The sequence below is a fragment of the Hippoglossus stenolepis genome, chromosome 13 (genome assembly GCF_022539355.2).
Source record: "Hippoglossus stenolepis isolate QCI-W04-F060 chromosome 13, HSTE1.2, whole genome shotgun sequence".
Taxonomy (NCBI): domain Eukaryota; kingdom Metazoa; phylum Chordata; class Actinopteri; order Pleuronectiformes; family Pleuronectidae; genus Hippoglossus; species Hippoglossus stenolepis.
In genome coordinates, this window is record NC_061495.1 from 3577027 (window position 1) to 3596057 (window position 19031).

Sequence of the window (19031 nt, forward strand, 5' to 3'; positions counted from 1 at the left end):
ATCAGTTATTGTTTGTGCTCAGAAACAGTAACACGCTGATAAACATCTCAGGGAATAAGTCACAACCTCAAGTGGCAGCTGCCTTTACAAGTCAGTGGCAGCTGTCTTTACAAGTCAGTGGCAGCTGCTGTGGCCACCGGAAGTGCCTGTGCGAGTTGCCGGTGTCTCTCACGTCGCGGCCGTTCGGTGTCATCGTGGAGCTTTTTAAAACAACCCCAGCAGCCACTTAGTTTTTTTTTTTAAATGACAGGAAATGCGTAACTCCTCGCAACTACACGGTCACGTCCAAACAAACCCGACCGGGCGCACACAGTCGCTTTCGGGGAACTACATGTGGAGGCTGCCGCGACGTGTCACCTTGAATTCCGCCTGCTCGGATGCTAACGCCGAGCTAACAACAACAACAACAACAACAACAACAACACACGACTCATTCACACCGGCTGTCACCGGGGGGCTGCTTGGTTTCCACGTGTCCTCATGTCCCTGCGTTTCTTAGTAGCCGCACGGTGTTTTTAAAAAAAAAAAGAAAAAAGATGGGAGTAGTTCTTCGGAACCTCCAAAAGGTGGTGTCCCTCCGCCGCGCCCGGCTCCGCAGGGACGTGGACACCCTGAGACACATCCTGGGCGTCCACAAGTTCGACGTGGGCATCGTGTGCGTGGACAATCACAAGATTCAGCAAATCAATCACACCTACAGGAAGAAAAATGTCCCCACGGATGTCCTCTCGTTCCCATTCTACGAGGTGAACGTGGCTGCATTTGTTTTCTGTGGAGGGATGTCTGTCCATCCTTCACACATCACTGTGTATTATGTGAATATTGTATATTACACATTATATCTGTACAGGAGAATGGTGCCTGTCTAGTTCCACAGATACTCGCTTCTCTCTCTAAGCTGGACCCAAGGTCAGGTTGAATATAAAGGACCAACCAACAGTACATGTTAGTGTCTAAGCTTCAGGACTTTCATAATTCAGAGGCACCAACTTCAACTCTTTTCTAAAATCTACCAGGAGCAAGACGTGAGGACACAATGTGATTTAGTAAAGCACATTTAGGCTTATCTGTCTAAAAGGATGTGAACACCTACATGTAAAAAGAGTGACAGTAATTCTAGCCTTTCATGGAGGTGCTGTTGGAATGGGTGACACAAGTAGAGGGAGATATACTGGGAGGCTGTGGGAGACATCTTCAGACTGGGGAGGGTGACAATTGCTTATGTTGCTCTGTTAGTGTTTGTATGTTGTTCCACCTTCTGGTCTCCTTGATGCAGCAAGTCTACATTAAACCCTTCTGCATGAGACATCAGCTGCTGCCTGAGTTCTCCTTTTCACCAGCTTCCAGAAAACGTCCACAACAGTTATGTCAGTGACTCAGTTCATTCACTAACTCGTGTGTTTTTAGGACCTACGACCTGGTAAGCTGCCGTGTCCTCTTCATAGAGATGAGCTGAACCTCGGGGACATTTTCCTGGGGGTGGAGTTTGTGATGAACCAGTGTCAGGAGGAGTCTCTGGATCTTCACGATGCTCTCACTGTGAGTACAGCTGAAGGCTGGACAGACATCTGTCAACTCTAAGACAGGTTGTTGACGAGAGTACAGACAGTAGATGAAACGGCAATTAGAGTCTGTACAAGATAAGGAGGGAATTTAAAAGTGAGACAGCAGCGCAAGGGGAAAAGTGTGAGTAAGAATAAAAATGCTGCCGCTGCACTGTCCAGTTCCATCCCGACCACGGAGCTCCATCTCGATATCTCTACAAATAATATTTCTATCTGTAGTGAAAGGTGTATATAATGTACAAATTCTCTGTATTTCTATTTTATTTAATGCTTTCACATGTTCTCCTGTCTGACTAAGTGCTGCTGTAACGAGTGAATTACCCCAGCATGGGATCAAGCTTATCTTGTCTTATCTTACCTCACCTTTGACTTTAGTAATGGGATTGGTTGGTGTTGGTTGATTGTCTCTTTTTGCTTGTGTGCTTCAGGTTGTCACTGCACATGGGATCTGTCACCTGTTGGGCTACAGGCACGAGACGGAGGAAGAATGGACTGAGGTTCGTATGGGGAAGCTCAATGTGGTTCATTTTCAGGAAATAGTTCCAATGGGTTTTTAACATCTGTAGATTATTCACAGTTGACAAGTTTAGGGAAAGAGATTTTTGCTGTTCAATCTTTCAAATTCTCAAAGCTGAAACTAAATTCCCATAGTGGCATGGGGACTCAGTAGATCACATACCTCCACCAAGGCCCAGCAGTCCCCAAGCTGCACCAAATTAAACTCACTCATAGTCTCCTCAATGCACCTGATGGTTTTTCACCAATATCCATGAATGGTTCCTTTGGAAAACGATGAAAACGTCTTATCTCCGTAGTTAAAGACAGTGGGGAAAAAAGTCCTTGACCTGACTCTGATCTGAACCAAGATTTGACCACATTCTTTCTCCAAGTTTGTTGGAAATCTGTAGTTTTTGTCATATTGCTTCCCAACAAACCAAATGAACAGGACTGAAAACATTGCCCCTATTGGCAGAGGTAATTTATAAAATTTAGTGATAACATTTGGTTGAACTGGTCCTTTAACTGACAAAATAAAGCTTATCTTCTATCAATTTTTAAATGGAATTTGATCAGGTTTGTTTGAATGACTCTGCTCAGCTAGTAAAGATGAGTTTGCCCCTCATCACCGCAAACAGAGGAGTCATGCATTTTAATGTGTTTGCAGATGCTGCAGAGGGAAAGCTACATTCTCACTGAGTACAACAGACTCACAGGACGTCAGCTGCAGCCACTGATGAAGACATGTGATCAAGATAGATGACAGTGGCTGCCTTCACAGTTTAACACTCAACTCTGTGTACTATGGTGCTTGATATTGCTTGTACACGGTCATGTAACCAGATCAGACTGTTTTATTTACTGTCCTGACAATCTGCTTACAACATAAATGTGTTGCTACCGTTTCTGGAAGGACTGAAACATGCAGCTACTGGTTCTGTGGACGTCCACAAACACTGGATCCATGTATTGTTATAGAGTTTTACACATTAAATTAAAAGTCTGTGCACTTTCACTGTAATATTTTATTAAAATCTGCTTTAGGAAGAGTCAGTTGTGTATGAAGGGTAGAAAAAGCTGTTCATTCTTACTTCACAAATACATTTGACCCTCTTTACACTGCGTCTGGGACAGGATGTTGAGGAAGGCAGCACATTTCTCAAATGCAAATTCAAAGTGGACATAAAAAAAACCCATTTCTGAATAACTTTTCTTGGCTCTCGTATCCAGGTGTGTCCATGGATCAGCTTCGGCTCATAATGCTGGATAAAATGCTTACAAATCTAACTATTCATACAATATATTTGTTCCATAAAGATTTATTACTCACGTTTTGTTATATTATGTAGAGTTTCTTATGCTTTTTATGAGGTTGAGAAAACAATTAAGTTTGGTCTGAGTATGTCCTGCAGACACCACGTTTTAATGTTGCACATTAGCCACAGTGTGTTTTTTACAGCGGTAACAAAAAGTAGCTGTACAACCAGTGTCCAATACAGGAATAACAAACTACTCCCATTTGCTCCATTCTCTAGTCAAGCACATCTGATAGGAAGTAGCTCAGAAAGGTTAGCAGAGGTTTAAGGTGTGAAGTACTGAATACTGGCCTTCAAGATGATGGCATAAGAGACAGGATGCTATGGCTAGCTTCCCTGGTGAGCTGCTATCAATGTCTTCTACTGTCATGGAGTAACTCGACAGGTTACTGAAGATACATCAACCCTAGGCAACAATAAATAGAAAAATCTGGTGTTTTTTTTATAGAGAAAAATCTGACTTACACATCGCGTTTTTGACAAACATGTTCAAAGCAACAAGGTTGTGCAACTTTCAAAGTAAAGCTTGTATACATATTTATAAAAGTTTTCTTGGGAGGCACAAGGTCAGAAACCCCAAAAAGAATGAAGGTGGTTTTACTGAGAAAAGCTCAGTAAAAACAGGCCATGTTACTGAGCTCAATGATTTCATCTCGAGTCTGTAAAATATGGAGACAGCCACACACAAAACTTAGCTTTTAAGTCAAGCACAGAAAGAAACAGAAAACATCCACACACTCTGACAGAAAGCTGATTTGAATTGGCCAATTTGTGCCACAACATAAATATTGCACCAAATGTTCCCGCTAAATACAACAACCCTTTAACTCTATAATAGCTTATAGTCCAACATAGAATATATCTTTATTTAGTTTATATAGGAAATAGAGGGCCTGCCAAAACAAAATCCGTGAAGCACCAGTAGCATCTGGTGTTTGATAGTTGATTTGAAGTCAAAGTTTGAATGAACGGCTTTAAAGTTGAAAGAAGTATATCAAGAAACTGAAAGAAACTTTACAAAACAGTTAGTTGATAAAATAGCAAAGAAAAACTTCAGCCCCAAAAAAATACAGAGGCAAACTTTTGATCCACTCAACATTTGAACTGCATTTCTGGTGAGAGTCTTGACAGGTTAGCACGTGTGTTGGCATTTACAGGTGCTAACCGAGCCTGGCATTTAGTGATTTGTAGAAGTGCCTGAAGATGACCAAAAAAGGACGGCAATCAGTAGTACTAAAGGTTGTTCAGAGGAGGGCTCCATCTATCTAGCACAGTTCAGTGGTGGATGTGTGTGTGTGTGTGTGTGTGTGTGTGTGTGGGGGGGTGCTTGTCCAAAGTGTTCAGAGGGGCTGCAGGATGTTTCTTCCTGCCTCTGAAGTGCTGCTGGCTCCAGATCGCTCCATCTCTGACAGCTGCTCAAACACATCCCTGGAAACACAAGGTAACGTGTGAAAGGGCGTCTTAGGAGCAGTTAATGCAGCGTCCTCAGCTAAGAACGCACACACACTACAAAATGTAAAGAAGCAGTGTATCTTGAGATATTGTTGTCCGAAAATATTATGCCTCCGGCCACTGGCTATTGCCGGCGTGAAGGCATAAAAAGGCTCAATGAATAAAAAAAAAATCTGTTTGTTTTCTGTTCCTTGTTTCTACCGTACCGTGACCTCAAAACCGAGGTGCGTACCGAACCGTTACATCCCTACTAATACAAGGTAAAAGTTGTGTGACCCATGTGGTTGTTCTGCCAACTCACTTGTGCATGTAGAAGAAGATGTATCCACTGCGGTCTCTGTCTCGCTGGACGGCAGCTTCCTGTGTGCGTGACACGTCCAGGTCGTTGTAAGTCAACCAAGACTGCTTCTTCATGTCGTACACATCGCTGATGTAGTGGCCTGGGGGGAAATTTTACTTTTTTTTATTCTTCCACTTTGGAAGTAGCTTGCAATTCAGTTGAATCATGTTGTGCAGTCTTCTGTCATAAAAATCTGTAGCCATTAGATATTCAAGTCTGATGACAAGTTGCTGTAAAATGACTCCAGTGCAGCTGTTTAAATAGACGTTGACAGAGAATTCATCTACATTCGGATGGAAGCACAAACAAATTCACACACTCACCCGAGGAGGAGCTGCTCCCAATGTGACTGACAACACTGATGAGTCTAAAGGAGTTCGCCAAGTCTCCGCTCTGTAGAGGACATGGTTTTATTAACAGGTTACTTATTTTATACAGGACGTACTTTTTACTTTAGTAAGTTTTAGTATTTAGTAACAGATTCTCAACTCGTTGTGGAAATTGAGTCAAAGCGGACCAGGCATTTTATTCATGATACAGATCCATATTCCACTTGTTTAAATCAGAAGGCGGATTGTTCCGCAGCAGGAAGTGAAGTACCTCAGCGTTCCTCTTCAGGGTTTCAGCCTCTGCTTCAGTGTACTCCATGTCCAGCACGTCCTCGTTACCAGAATCCTCATCTGAGCACAGCAGCTCGGGCAGGGAGTTGTTAAACTCTGTTGGGTCAGGAGGGATATTGATTCAGACGTGAACAGTATTCATAAGCCTGATCAAAACAATATTTTTTATAGAGAACATAGAACTTGACGTGATAAAAACTGCAACTGGAAGTGTAGTAGTTAAGTTCTGTATTGGTGTTAACAGTCAGAGTGAGATTTCTTTCACACTTGCTGCCTCCTCCATTACAAATACCAAAGGTCTGCCAAAGATGCTCAGTGACCAACAAGCACGTGTTTGCCTTTGAGTAAGTGTCAGGGGCTCAGGATTTTCAACAGCCAGCTGCTCAAAAGCAAACAAGTTTGGTCCGTACCTTGCAAGCTGAGCTCGGTGGCTCTCTTCAGATCGTCATCCTCTCTCATCTCCTGAGCCTCCTGCATGAGGAGAGGTGGGGACACGGCATTACGTCACTTCACGTGCTTACACACAACAATGAGCTTCTCTACAATCAACTTGAGTATATTAAGTGCCTTGAGATAATGTAGCTGTGATTGAATTGAGGCTTTAATGTTCACTCAGATCAAGTCTCCTAGAGTTTTATGGCCACTTGCCAAGTACATAACTTCAATGAGATCTATTATATTTAGAAGATAATTAAGAACAGATTTACGACACAATAACACCAACTTACAGTGGATGATCAACATTACTAAATACAAATATTAAATGAAAGTTTAAATTATTAAAGTTTTTGTTTGCCAATCATCCCAGTTACGAACATAATAGGTTCGATCGCTCAATGAGAATTCAGCAAATGTCACATTTTACTTTGAACTCACATGTTCCTGAAGGCTCTGGGCCAGCGCCTGCTGCAGCTCCTGTTCCTCCCTCTCCTGATCCAGACTGTACTGCTGAACCCAGTCCAGCTCGCCCTGCTGCTGCACACCCTCTGGAGTCTGGTTCTCCTTGTTCTCGTCCGTGGTCAAATCCAAGGAATCCAGCACATCTACACACATTCAACAAGCCAGTTAACCTCTACACCACTACCACTACGACAATACTAGCAGAGCTTTCTCCACACTGCACCCATATACTCTTAATAAAGTTACCTGGCTTGAAATATATTCATATTTCAACTAAACCATTTTTTGGTGTACTAGGAAGCCAACTGACGGATGCAGAACAAATTAGTACTTTTCTTTCATACTCTCAAAAGCTTTAAGACCCAGCACAACCTGGCTGTTCCCTGAACAAATACCTTTCATTTACCATCTTAACCTCAAGATGATGGACTACCTGCAGGCTGTTTGCTCTCTGTCTCCAGCAGATCTGTATGATAAGCCAGGTCATGGACATCTGTGTCGCCAAACCCTGTGTCTGGGCTGCTGGTCGGCTCTTCATCCATAGGATGGGGTGCAGAGAGGCCGGCTTCTTGACGACTCATCTCCAGCACTGCCGCCAGCATTTCGTCGTCATTTATGCCACTGAAGTCTGCGGAATCTAATGTCGCCGCACGCTGAAAACACATCAAACTGCGTCACGAGAGCAACAGAGGAAACGGGGAGGGTGAATCTGAAACTTCAAGGTCAGCAAATGCTCACCTCTTCCGGTCGGTCGTCGTCATCAGGCAAACAGCTGCTGAGGCGCCGCTTGCGACTTGCGCTCACCCTTCGAGTCGGCTCCTCTTCACAGTCAGAGTCCACGATGATAGAGGTGCAGCTGGAGTTGGCCACTTTCCCACCAATCCGTCTACAGACACAGACACAAGTTAAGTGATTCATTTTATTATGTATTGTTCCTGTTTGTCATTATTATTTGAAAGTGTTGCAGAGACTTACCGGAGTGGCCCCGTGGAAGAGTTTACCGACTGTGACATTTTGAGTGTTCTGGACCTTTGAGGAAAAAACAAGCCATTAGAAAACTCCAGAAGCTTGATTATTAACCGTCATCTCTCTCTGTGAAATGTGAAAAGTTCTTACATGGAGGCTTGCGGACTCCACCCGAGAGAAACAGGGGGTCGTGTGGATTCGGAGCAGTGGGACAGCAGGGTCAGGCATCTGGGAATCACCACCTGCTGACCCAGCTTACTGTTCAGTGACAGCTGAGCGTTAAAGCTGTAACGTTTAAGGTGGAGGATGAGCACTCTGTGGGGAGAAAGATTCATCAGAACATCAGTGATGCAACAAATACCAGCTGTAATTATATTTGTGGCTTAGAAGCTACCAGAATTAGGGCTCTGTTTAACTCTTATGTGTGTTGAATTTGTGTGACAGCATGTCAATGTGCATGTATACCTGGGCAGTTTGCTGAATTTATGTGTAACTGTTGCCGTTTTCCCATTGCACTTTTCACACGAGTACTCAATCTCCTCCATCTGCAAAAGAAAAAACATTTTCTATCACATAATGTTCAAACATAACATATGCAGTTATTAGATAAGTGGATAAAAAAACAAATGTGTGAAAGAAACTGGTCAGAACTTCAACCTGCACAAACCAAAGACTCACCCTAAAGAAGAGATCCAGAGAATCCTGGATTGAGCGAAGCGGGAGGGTTTTCTTCCTTCGCGGCAGGTCAATGGACAAGTCATTGAACTGCTCTCGCTTGTTCAACACCTCACCACAGCTGCAAAACAACAGAGAAGCTATCACATACCGTTTATTTCCCTCCAAAGCCTGTGACGATTTTGACAAATTAATTACAAAAGGTAAAAGTGTGATGATGCAGCAGGAGACGGGCCTCACCCTTTGCAGGTGATGGTGTGCTGCACCTCAAATTCCATGTTAACTGCCACAGGACAGGTATAGATGCGAGAGGTCTCCACCTCTTCACCAGGCTCCGTCTTGGCCGACGATGACGTTGCCTCCAGGCCACTCTCACACACCCCGGAGGACGACGAGGAGGCTGAAGTGTCATTTGTCCAGCTCTTGTTCATCTTCTCAACATCGTCCTTCAACTGGTCCAAACACTGGCTCAGGAACTCGTGAGCATCCTGATGAACATTGTGACACAGAGGGACTTAATTAGACCAACAAATAAATAAAAGCTACATATGGATTATTTAGCTTTATAATAGGCATTTTTACATTCATTTTAAACATCATTTTCTGACATATGCCATCACTCAAAAAGCAGAGAGAACTTCACAAATAAAGTTTTTTGTCTCCTTAAAAATGTGTTATGACATCCATTGTAAGTACAACAGTTCTGAACTCCTGCCTCTAGAGGGAGATCTTACATTCTGCATGTTCCCAGAGAACCGCTCAGCCGTGGAGGAGATGGCACTTTTCACTTTCCTCAAAAGGTCTTTTTTTGTCTCTGGACAGCCGACGTCCTTCTTTACCATGAGGTGAGCGAATCGCCTGCAGGGAGAGTAACAAGCAGAATTCAGTGAAATCTTTCAAAACTTGGTTATGGAAGAAATGGATCAATGGTAATTCACACAACCTTTACATTTTATTTCTAAACACGCAATTTGCAACTATCTACAGATGGCGAAGGAGCTCATTGTTGTACCTGAGTAATGCATTGATGGGCACCTTTTTCCACGGGATGCTCTGCCTCAGCATGTCATTGGAGAAGGAGGGGAGGCTGAAGAGAGACTGCAGGATGGCGTTCATGTAACAGGTGTTGCCCAGGTTGGAAAATCTGCAATATGCACATTATGAAATGTTAATTAAATAGCATCTTAAAAAGAGTACAAGCACATTACACACTCCATTTTCTTCTCACTTAGACAACATACACCTGGTATTCATTATGTCATCATTCTCCAACTGTGTAAAGGTAAATCCAATAAATTACAAACAGAAGATTTTGTGTCGTCTTTAAGCTGAATCAGCTTCTTAGCGATGGTATAAAAACAATTTTTTGTTTCACGGTATTCTGTGCTTTCAATCTATTCTCTCTTCACATTTAATGGAGCCCATCTGGCGGGTTCTTACCCTTGCAGTGGGGGCTGAGGCTGTGCCAGAGTGGAGGGCCTCTGCTTGTTCCAGCCGCCATAGTCCAGAGAGGGACGTACTTTCTTGAAGGGTGTGGAGTGGTTGGGCAGAATAAGGCTTCTCTTGGCTGTGGTTGTCTGTGCTGTACTGGACGGCCTGAGAAGATTTTCAAACCGAGAAAGTGTCAATGCCCGACATAGATGTCACTTGCTGACTTCTTTATTTTAGCTGAACACTAAGGGAATCTACCTGTCCAGAAACGAGTGGCTCTGGCCGTAGTCTTTCGTCACAGATCGGCTGCCATAGAATGATGATGGCTGAAGGGGAGTTGAACCCAGTGGAGCTGAGCAGAATGAGAAAAGGTTTGATGATGAGAAAAAGACCGTTTCAGGCCTCAAATTTCAACAGGGTTGTTCGAAAAGTGCTGTAAATCTCCTGAGGTTAATAAATTCAACAACAAGAAACACAAATTATACCGCCACTGAGCTGTGGACAAAGAAGTTTACCTGAGTTCCTGTTCTCCTCTCCCTGCTTCAGCTTCTCTTTGCAGCTCAGTAGAAACTTCCTGGATGGGTCTGAATTGGCTTTGTTGTTGCTGAGAAAATGTAGAAATGTTTTTGATGTTATTTGACTGTGAAAACCGAGGATTTGAAATGAACTTGTGGTAAAAGTCAGGTAAAGACACTAAAGTTCAGTTTGGGCCGTGAGGTGTTTTATTTTTTACCTTGAAGAGTCATTCTCCTTGGGGTAGTCCTCGGTCAGGTCACTTTCAGAATTAAGGAGTCTCTTTCTCTTCTCGCTCCTAAGAGACAAGAGTGAACACAATTTCTGTGAACTTTTCTAAATTTCTCAAATTCTATTGTGGTCTGACTTTATGTGGTGTCACGTGTAATGCCACAGATAACTGATAAAACAACAAACATTAAGCAAAACAAAGAAAGAACATTTTAACTAAATATGTCTGTTTCTACCTCATCATGTTAATTATTATCGGATACTAAATCAAATAGAATTTAAGATAAACCTATTACCGTCAAATAAAGGCATGCAAAGCGTTATTACCAGGTTTACATCTGGTGTAGTGAGGGCACCATCATACCTGTTCTCAGAGAGTCCAGTACGAGTGGGAGTGGAGGTTGCTCTGCTTGGACTGCCAAGAGGCTTCCGTGGTGTCGTCTCATCTCGGCTTTCTGCACTCTGCCGCCTCGGTGTTGTCTGGAACATATTAGAAATTTGAATATCTAAGTTAAACTAAGCTTATCTGAATGTTTAAGGGGAAATGTAGCTTGGTGTTGTTGCTTACCTGTCTCTCTCCTGATGGATTGGTATCATTTTTCACAGAGCGGTTCCCAAGCACACTGAAGTTTGCACTTCCGTGGGATGACTTTAAAACTACAATGTTAAGAAGAAAAAAACGGTCAGGGCAAAAGAATGACATTTTTCTCTGAACATTTCAGTCTAGGATTCAATCAATCTCCTCCTGGCAAAACGCCATAATATTTTCCTTTTAACTAGCACAGACTGTAGCTGCAGCAAGAGTACATCCAAATATGTGGCTGAAGAGATGTCATCTGTTTAAATAAAGACATGCGTGTCCGAAATGCATCAATATTCCAGTTCAATATTAACTTAAGTATAGTTTTCAATCATGAAAATAATGATTTCATACTTTGCACAATCATCCATAGACACATATATACATCAGACTTTTACTGTGAACCATGAATAAATCTATGAAATTGTATCAAATAAGAAGTGGTGCAATTACTTGGTTTTCCCTGCTTCAGCTTTTCCAGGTATTCTTTAGTCTTCTGAACCAAAGTCGGAGGCATCTTGTCCAGCACGATGACGCTGTTGTCCTTCAAAGTCAACATGATTCGACTCAGATTCTGGTTGATGTTCTTCACGTTCTGGTTCAGCTGAGAGGAAAACAAAACAGCGTGAGCTCGACAAGTTTCCCTCTATGATGAGTTTACTTTGCTTGGTTTTAAACAATAAATACTCGACAGTTTACTTCACAAATCATTTTTAGTTTAATGTTTCCAAACAGGCACATCCCTGGACATCTGCAGCTTAACACACTGACGGGAGGATTTGGGGATTGAACCACAGACCTTCTGGTTCATGCACAACCAGCTCGTGATGAGTGGAGCATCACTACAACAGTGTTCCTTACAAAGAGGTTAGCAAACATTTCTGCACATGTCACAATATTGCTATTGCAAATGTCGATGAAACCCTTGAAACTGACAAAGTAATTAAGGGCAAAGCAACAAGCAGAGAATTAGGTGGCATCTTACTGCTCGTTGTAGAAGCCACCCCCATTTAACAACACACATCAACAATCCACGACTATTGAACAAGTACAGACGAAACTAACAACCCGAACAATACCTGGAAGGTTTTGGAAGCGCCGCCACAGTTGAACCTAAGGCAGAGGTTGACTTTGTTGTCCTTTTCCAGTATCTCGAAGGATCCTTCTTTCCACCTGGTGGTGCCCAGGTCCATGCTGGAAAAGCGGATCTTCACAGCACCGCTGCTGCAGAGTTTGGGCACTATGGTTGCCATGGCTTGATATCCAGTCGGTGCACTTTGGAGGCTGGGACTCGGGATCCACTAAATCCTGAACAAGAAAAGTCAAATTCAGTGCCCAGTAACTCGTGTGCTTTAAGAAAGTTAAGTGCGTCTGTTACACAACAAACTACTACACAACTTCTAGTCTATTAACACAACTCTCTGTCATGACCTGTCATTGCTGCACACACAGTTGGCATAACGTGCGCTAACGAGCTAAGTGATAAACACACGGGATCACAAGTTATCAGCCAGCTTGTTACTCGATTCACACACAATCGAGTAACATGTAAGCTTTGTGAACACTGACGTGAGCAGGGGTGGTACGGAACATTTCACAGTTTACTTACTAGTTCCTGAACTGATACCACAATTATATATAGATATATATCTATATCTATATATATCTATATAAACGTGTAGCACATGCTGACCGAAGCTAGTGGGTGCACATCACAACACACTCAAGTCAAAGCAAAAGCAGACAAACGACCGCTTACGGTGCACAACAAACACACAAGAAGAACCGTAAATGTGAAATGCACGGGGTGGGGGGGGACACACTGCGCTTGTAAGCGGGCTAACGGTGCCACTCACAACCGGTGTAGCCTGTGGTTGCATTAGCCGTCAAATTAGCCCCCGAATGGGCTCATCTGCACCGCGGCAGCAGAGACCAGCGAGCGGGCACAACACACAACCACCAGCGTCTATCGCTTCCATCTACCGACGACTTTGTTCGTGCTAAAGCGGCAGAGTCACACACATGTGCAAAGGGCAGCCGAGTTGTGTTGATGGGTGACACTCCGGGATGCAGGTGATGTCGTCCCCCTGCTCGACAGGCGCTGAATGGATGGAGGAGGCCGACATTAGCAAGTCGGCTAGCAGGCTAGCGGGAGCTAGCTTAAACTGGCTAATTCTCCTGCATGTAATTTGGTGATGAACCGGTGTCGCGGTGGGGATTTCTCGCCAGATATCTTTACCTCTCGGTGACGGGTGCTCTTCCTGACGCGGTTAAATCGCGGCGGGGGCTTCGCGGGTCCTCCGGGAGCAGAGCGTGTGTTTTGCCGGCACTCACCTGCTTCCCCCCCAGTGCGTGTGTTGTTGACAGTGGACCCGCACACGACGCCGCGCAGCGCTGCGCGATGATGGCGGGAATGTGAAAATTTACCACGGAAGTGCAAACCGAGAGTACGTCCGCTCCCAAGTCTCGCGACACCCTCCTCCACCGGGGTTTGTATCGCGGCTGCCACCACCAGCACCAGCACCACCATTGCTCAACAGAAAAAAGTCGTTAGCGCGTTTTGTTATTCACCTGATAGCGTTGGATTGGAGCTGGCCCGCGCGACCGGGGATGTTCACGGTTTACTCCCGCAGCTAAACGAGGATGTGCCGCTTGTGGTTTTGACGCGCCGCCCGCACTCCCGTTCGTCGAGACGCGTAGCAGCTAGCTTGGGTTAGCTTGGGTTAGCTGTCCCGTGCCGTGCGTTTATATCGCGACAACTTTTTTTGTTAAATTGTACCCGTGTTTGATTTGGCTGCCGCGCTGCAGCTGGTGTGTTATCTTGTATTTCTCTGCACACATCGGAGGAACTGAGAGCTTCAGACGATGCTGGCGACCGGAGCGGTGAGTGTTATACAGACTGTAGCGGGAGCGATGATCACAACATGCACGTTCCCCTTTTGTTTGTCTTTTTTAAGTTGTTTTTTAAAAAACTGTTGAAAACCACCTTACTCATCCGCACCACGTGTCCCTGTGTGATTCTGTATCGTGTTTCCACTCTGCAATATGGGTCTCTGATTAAGTTCTGCACGGATTTCCCCCACCCCCTCACCCCACACCTATGATTAAGAGTTAATTGGCTGGTAACGACGAATGCATTGACCCCCTTGTTTCACAGGCTGTGACTAATGTGACAGCTCTGGCCCAGGTGGACCGGGAGAAGATCTACCAGTGGATCAATGAGCTGTCCAGTCCGGAGACCAGGGAGAACGCGTTGCTGGAGCTGAGCAAGAAACGGGAATCCGTGCCGGACCTGGCGCCCATGCTGTGGCACTCCTGTGGCACCATTGCTGCCCTGCTGCAGGTGTGACCCACGTCCCATGTGATACGTCTGTGGTGTCCGCTGGTTACGGGTTTGTGTGTCTGATCGTCCGCTCTTCTGATTTTGTTTTTTATCAGGAGATCGTGAACATCTATCCATCTATAAATCCACCCACACTGACGGCTCACCAGTCGAACCGAGTGTGCAATGCCCTGGCACTTCTGCAGTGTGTCGCCTCGCACCCGGAAACACGGTAATGAGGAGTTTTGCACAAGGGGGGGAATTGAAAGATGTGACTTCTATCACCTCGTGTACAGGACGGAAGGATTTTCTTCCTCCACATCAACAGGATTTTCTCTCAACTTGCTGAAATGTCTGTAATTATTTAGTTTTTTGGAGCAGACCTTGAAAATCATTTTGGAATTAGTATTCTTTTTATCATGAAAACTTCACATGTTCATATCTGTAAGTGAAGTGATGCTTTATGATGTTTTAGTTTCATTCATTTACATGTTTCCTCTATGTAAATGAATAAATGCATCAACTTAAATTTAACTGTTGGAAGGATTACAACTTTTGCCTGGAAAGTACTTCTCTTTCTTTATTACCTTCCAACCACTCCCTTTTAATCTGGAGGTGGCTTCAACCAAAAGCTCGGGCTTCAATCTGGGCTTCTCATGAAGTTGATTTTTAATATTTAGAGACCTGATACTGTCTTAATTTCTCTGGGTGTCAACAATGCCACATGTAAAAGGAAAGGTTACATTGCAGTTTATGTTCTATATTGTTGTCTGAGTTAAGATTGATTGAAGTGCTTTTGATTCTGTGTTCCTCACCAGGTCGGCGTTCCTCGCTGCTCACATTCCTCTTTTCCTTTACCCCTTCCTGCACACTGTGAGCAAAACACGGCCATTTGAGTACCTGCGACTCACCAGCCTCGGCGTCATCGGTAACGCTCCTGCTGCTTCAACAATTTGCTTTATTTTATTTTGTGTTTACATGATTCTCAACAAGATGTCTCTGTATCTATTGCAGGTGCTTTGGTCAAAACGGATGAACAAGAAGTGATAAACTTCCTCCTCACCACTGAAATCATCCCGCTGTGTCTCCGTATTATGGAATCTGGCAGTGAACTATCCAAGACGGTATTTTAAGTATTACAGCTGCTTTTCAGACACTTGTATAACAGACAAACAGTTGTCTCTTCCTCAAATGATTCAATTCAAATTAGTTTTATTTGTATAGCGCCAAATCATGACATACATTATCTGAAGGCACTTAACATAGTTAGATAGAGACTAAACAATATTATAAAGAAACCCAACAGTTCGTACAACGAGCAAACACTTTGCTGACACTTTTTAACAAATTAATCTGTTCCCTCTTTTTATAAAAGAGCTCTACTACGTCTCATTCCCCCTCCTTTGCTGCTTTTTATTGGATTCTGTGCACTTATATAGTTCCAGTTTAACAAATGTTTAACTCTTAAGTTTGAGAAAATGGAAAACTGTGTTTATATCAGTGCCTGACAGCTCACCATCTTTCACCTTGTGTTTCGCAGGTTGCAACTTTCATACTTCAGAAGATCCTCTTGGATGACACAGGGCTGGCCTACATATGTCAGACTTATGAACGTTTTTCCCATGTGGCTATGATCCTGGTAAGTGTCCCTTCAGAAACCTCAGAACTCAATTGAATTTACCTTTTGTAGTGACTTTGCTTCAATAACAAATGACGTTGTGTCATCTCCATCTTTGTCTTCACAGGGCAAAATGGTGTTGCAGCTCTCGAAAGAACCATCAGCACGTCTGCTGAAGCACGTTGTTCGCTGCTACCTTCGCCTCTCAGATAATCTCAGGTAGCGCAGTGCTCAACAGATACAGTCGACTTTATGTGGTCACCTGTTTTAACTTTTGGTTCTCGACAGAGAGGTGATATGTGCAATATTTTGGGCTTTAGTCCCTCACAACCCTGGAAGCTTTGAACTAGACAGAGAATGTGAATTTAACAACATTAGCAGTTGCCACTAGGAGGAGCTATGAGTCAGGCCTCATATTCAGTGGTGACTGTTAGTTAACTGTTGAATATGAGTGATAATATATCCAAGATCCATTATAGCTACTATCCCTTAAAGTAAACAGTATCAATAATGCATATAATAAAAGCTAGAGTGTTTGTGCTTCAAATTATGAGTGTTCATGTGTTAGCCTCCAACACAATAAGTTGTTCTGTTTCCTAATAAGACGATGACAGAAAAGCCCATTGGTTTTTGACATGTTTTGTTCCCGTCTCCAGAGCCAGAGAAGCCCTGCGTCAGTGTTTGCCCGACCAGCTGAAAGACAGCACCTTTGCTCAGGTGCTGAAGGACGACACCACCACCAAGCGCTGGCTCGCACAACTGGTCAAGAACCTGCAGGAAGGTCAAGTCACTGATGCCAGAGGCATCCCGCTGGCTCCACAGTGACAAGGACAAAGTGTGTGCTGACGGCAGACACAGAAGGACTGTGCACAAAGTCTCACAGTGTAGATTTTGCGCTCGGCCAAATGTGGTGCGATAACACTGTCTGCAAACGAAAGGGACTTAATAAAGGAGGAAGATGTTTTGCTTTTGGATGGATTGCAATCAACAAATTTGTGTCATCACCTCCGCTTGAGGCTTCTATCCCAACTGAAAGGCTTCTTATTGAGAGCCTGGCAGATAGAGAGAGAGATCCATAGATAGCTTTTCAAAGCTGATATCAATAATGATATTGGCTGATATTTGTTTTGTTTGACATAAATGTGACAAAAGTTTTGGCAAGAGCCCTCCGACATTGGTTGATTTAAAAGTTCTAAGATATATCTGCGTTTGATATGTTACAGCTTTACAAAACATTCATAACAATAACAGTTCTTAAACAGTTAACTTCACTGGGAATTATATATAACTCAAAATGTGGAATGAGAAAAATGTCCCAATGTACAAAAAGATGCAGCCTGTAAAACATCTATTGCTGCGGTAGATTGGAATATCTGTCAACATTCAGTTCTGTACTTGTATGATGACATTGGTGAGAAGCAGGATTGTTGGTGATGTCAACCAGAAGATATCACGTTCAACTTTGATCCTTTCACTTCATTGTGACCAGCAAAGACTTTTTAATCTTCCATAGGACTTGTTTCTTTTTTTTTTGCCACCAGAGCCTCTGTGGACCGATGTAACATCCAGCAGTTTGCTAACAGTGACTGTGTTTCACTGTACTTTGTTTTTACTGTGACTGTATTTGGTGGCGCAATAAGAAATCTCAGAAGCTGGTCTTGATCAAAAATGTTTCATAAATAAACAGTTTTCCACTCTATTAATACTTGTCACCTAATATTGACACGTGATGAGAGGAAATGCTCAGAATGCCATAACGACGAACGGTTTTTCTCTTGTGGGACCAGTGACAGGAAATGTTATCCATTGTTGCTTTTCGCAGTGGGGAGATGGGGTACGCCCTGATCAGGTCAACAGCCTGTTTCATGGCCGACACAAACACAAAGCAGTCACAGCTATGGGCAATTCAGACCTGACATGATGTGATGGGTTTGGATTGTAAAACCTCACAAGTGCACGAGGAGAAGGTTTTAACTCCCCATCCAGCCTGGGTTCGATTCCACCATCAGTTCGATTTTTTTGCCGAAAAGGAAAATCCCATCACAATTTCTGTTACAACTTGTTTTGTCTGACCAACAGTCGAAAAGCAAAAGAGTTAAAAAAGCACTGAACACTATAATATGTCATTTTCAGCTCTGCAGTATATTTGGTACAAAAGGCAACTCGGACAAACATTTTGATCAGTGATGCTTTTCAAGCAAAGGGAAAAATATTGGGAAGTCCTATTAAAGTTGGCCTCACTCAGTCAGATGAGCGATTCACTCACCTGTGCTCTCTGAGTGCTTCGGCTAACAGCCCCACTGACTTCACTCACGAGCTCTCGTTTCCTTTTAGCGGTGCATTAACAGATTGTTCCCCCCCATCGGTTCCATTATCCTCACAACGACTGCGATGGACATCGTGCATCATGGAAACACCTCCGCTCCAGCCTTCCATTTGAGAGCAAATCTGATGCCCCTGGGACATTGTTCTTATAACATTGTGATTTTTTGTTGTTGTCTGTTTATGAGGCAAGAGCTGCAGTCATAATGGGTCTGGTTCAGAGAGCCTTGCAAATGGAGGAGTACATTAGTTGGAGCGGATCGACAATGTGGAAAGTCCATATGTCGGTTTAGTCACATTCAAACCCAACTATAATCGTTGCATTCTCACATCTACAGCTGAGAATGTATCTGTAACTGTGTTTCTCCAGAGCTCCTTTTACCGCAGCATGTGGCTTCCTGCCAGCTTTTCCACTATATCAGCTTTTTCTCAGTCTCTTGCAATCTTCCAATATCAAGGGGTGTCAGATTTGGCCTCAGTCACTGTTTAATCAGAGGAAATCGAGCAGAGATGTAAACAAAAAAGGAGTCCGCTGGGAGTTTTGTTCATGTGGTATGATATTTCTTTATGTTTTATGATTCGGCTTCACCAATCCCCGGATTGTGTTGCCTGTTATCAGTGTTGATACAGACAAATGAGAGTCACTCCACACAGCACCCACAACCAGCCGGAGAATTTGAGG

At 43.6% G+C, this 19031-nt stretch overlaps 3 protein-coding genes across 5 annotated transcripts; 2 read left to right on the plus strand and 1 right to left on the minus strand.

The window, feature by feature from the left end:
- Window positions 1-124: 124 nt before the first annotated feature.
- Window positions 125-3078, plus strand: ybey (ybeY metalloendoribonuclease). The gene is made up of 4 exons (XM_035174198.2): window positions 125-746; window positions 1408-1539; window positions 1994-2062; window positions 2731-3078. Exons 1-4 carry the CDS (start codon window positions 537-539, stop codon window positions 2824-2826), a joined length of 507 nt encoding a protein of 168 aa, XP_035030089.1. The 5' UTR covers window positions 125-536; the 3' UTR covers window positions 2827-3078.
- Window positions 3071-13508, minus strand: usp37 (ubiquitin specific peptidase 37). Of its 3 annotated transcripts, XM_035174195.2 has the most exons (25): window positions 13327-13468; window positions 13110-13188; window positions 12167-12395; window positions 11541-11691; window positions 11076-11164; window positions 10872-10987; window positions 10497-10574; window positions 10279-10367; window positions 10022-10115; window positions 9773-9928; window positions 9345-9476; window positions 9067-9190; window positions 8573-8820; window positions 8336-8453; window positions 8123-8202; window positions 7808-7972; window positions 7667-7720; window positions 7430-7577; window positions 7125-7344; window positions 6668-6834; window positions 6202-6262; window positions 5772-5887; window positions 5495-5564; window positions 5133-5271; window positions 3071-4807 (listed from the first exon to the last, which is right to left on the minus strand). In XM_035174195.2, the coding sequence occupies exons 3-25, from the start codon at window positions 12338-12340 to the stop codon at window positions 4720-4722; spliced, it is 2877 nt and encodes a 958-aa protein (XP_035030086.1). In that variant the 5' UTR covers window positions 12341-12395; window positions 13110-13188; window positions 13327-13468; the 3' UTR covers window positions 3071-4719. The 3 variants fall into 3 exon arrangements, with proteins under 3 accessions (XP_035030086.1, XP_035030087.1, XP_035030085.1); XM_035174196.2 differs by lacking the exon at window positions 13110-13188 and having other exon boundaries at window positions 13422-13508; XM_035174194.2 differs by lacking the exon at window positions 13110-13188 and having other exon boundaries at window positions 13327-13478.
- A 77-nt stretch (window positions 13509-13585) lies between these two features.
- cnot9 (CCR4-NOT transcription complex subunit 9) lies at window positions 13586-17726 on the plus strand. Its single transcript, XM_035174197.2, has 8 exons — window positions 13586-13970; window positions 14245-14430; window positions 14526-14641; window positions 15228-15337; window positions 15424-15533; window positions 15950-16048; window positions 16155-16246; window positions 16684-17726. The coding sequence occupies exons 1-8, from the start codon at window positions 13953-13955 to the stop codon at window positions 16850-16852; spliced, it is 900 nt and encodes a 299-aa protein (XP_035030088.1). The 5' UTR covers window positions 13586-13952; the 3' UTR covers window positions 16853-17726.
- Window positions 17727-19031: the final 1305 nt, after the last annotated feature.

Excerpts from the sequence above, each read along its gene's own strand:
- usp37 (XM_035174196.2), bottom strand. The coding sequence starts at position 12,340 with ATGGCAACCATAGTGCCCAAACTCTGCAGCAGCGGTGCTGTGAAGATC. Across the intron at positions 11,165-11,540 it reads GCTGAAGCAGGGAAAACCAA|TTTTAAAGTCATCCCACGGA; the intron begins GTAATTGCACCA and ends TTAACATTGTAG. Across the intron at positions 7,721-7,807 it reads TGGAGTCCGCAAGCCTCCAT|GTCCAGAACACTCAAAATGT; the intron begins GTAAGAACTTTT and ends TTTTCCTCAAAG.
- ybey (XM_035174198.2), top strand. The coding sequence starts at position 537 with ATGGGAGTAGTTCTTCGGAACCTCCAAAAGGTGGTGTCCCTCCGCCGC. Across the intron at positions 747-1,407 it reads TCTCGTTCCCATTCTACGAG|GACCTACGACCTGGTAAGCT; the intron begins GTGAACGTGGCT and ends GTGTGTTTTTAG. Across the intron at positions 1,540-1,993 it reads ATCTTCACGATGCTCTCACT|GTTGTCACTGCACATGGGAT; the intron begins GTGAGTACAGCT and ends TGTGTGCTTCAG.
- cnot9 (XM_035174197.2), top strand. Across the intron at positions 16,049-16,154 it reads CCCATGTGGCTATGATCCTG|GGCAAAATGGTGTTGCAGCT; the intron begins GTAAGTGTCCCT and ends TTGTCTTCACAG. Across the intron at positions 16,247-16,683 it reads CGCCTCTCAGATAATCTCAG|AGCCAGAGAAGCCCTGCGTC; the intron begins GTAGCGCAGTGC and ends TCCCGTCTCCAG.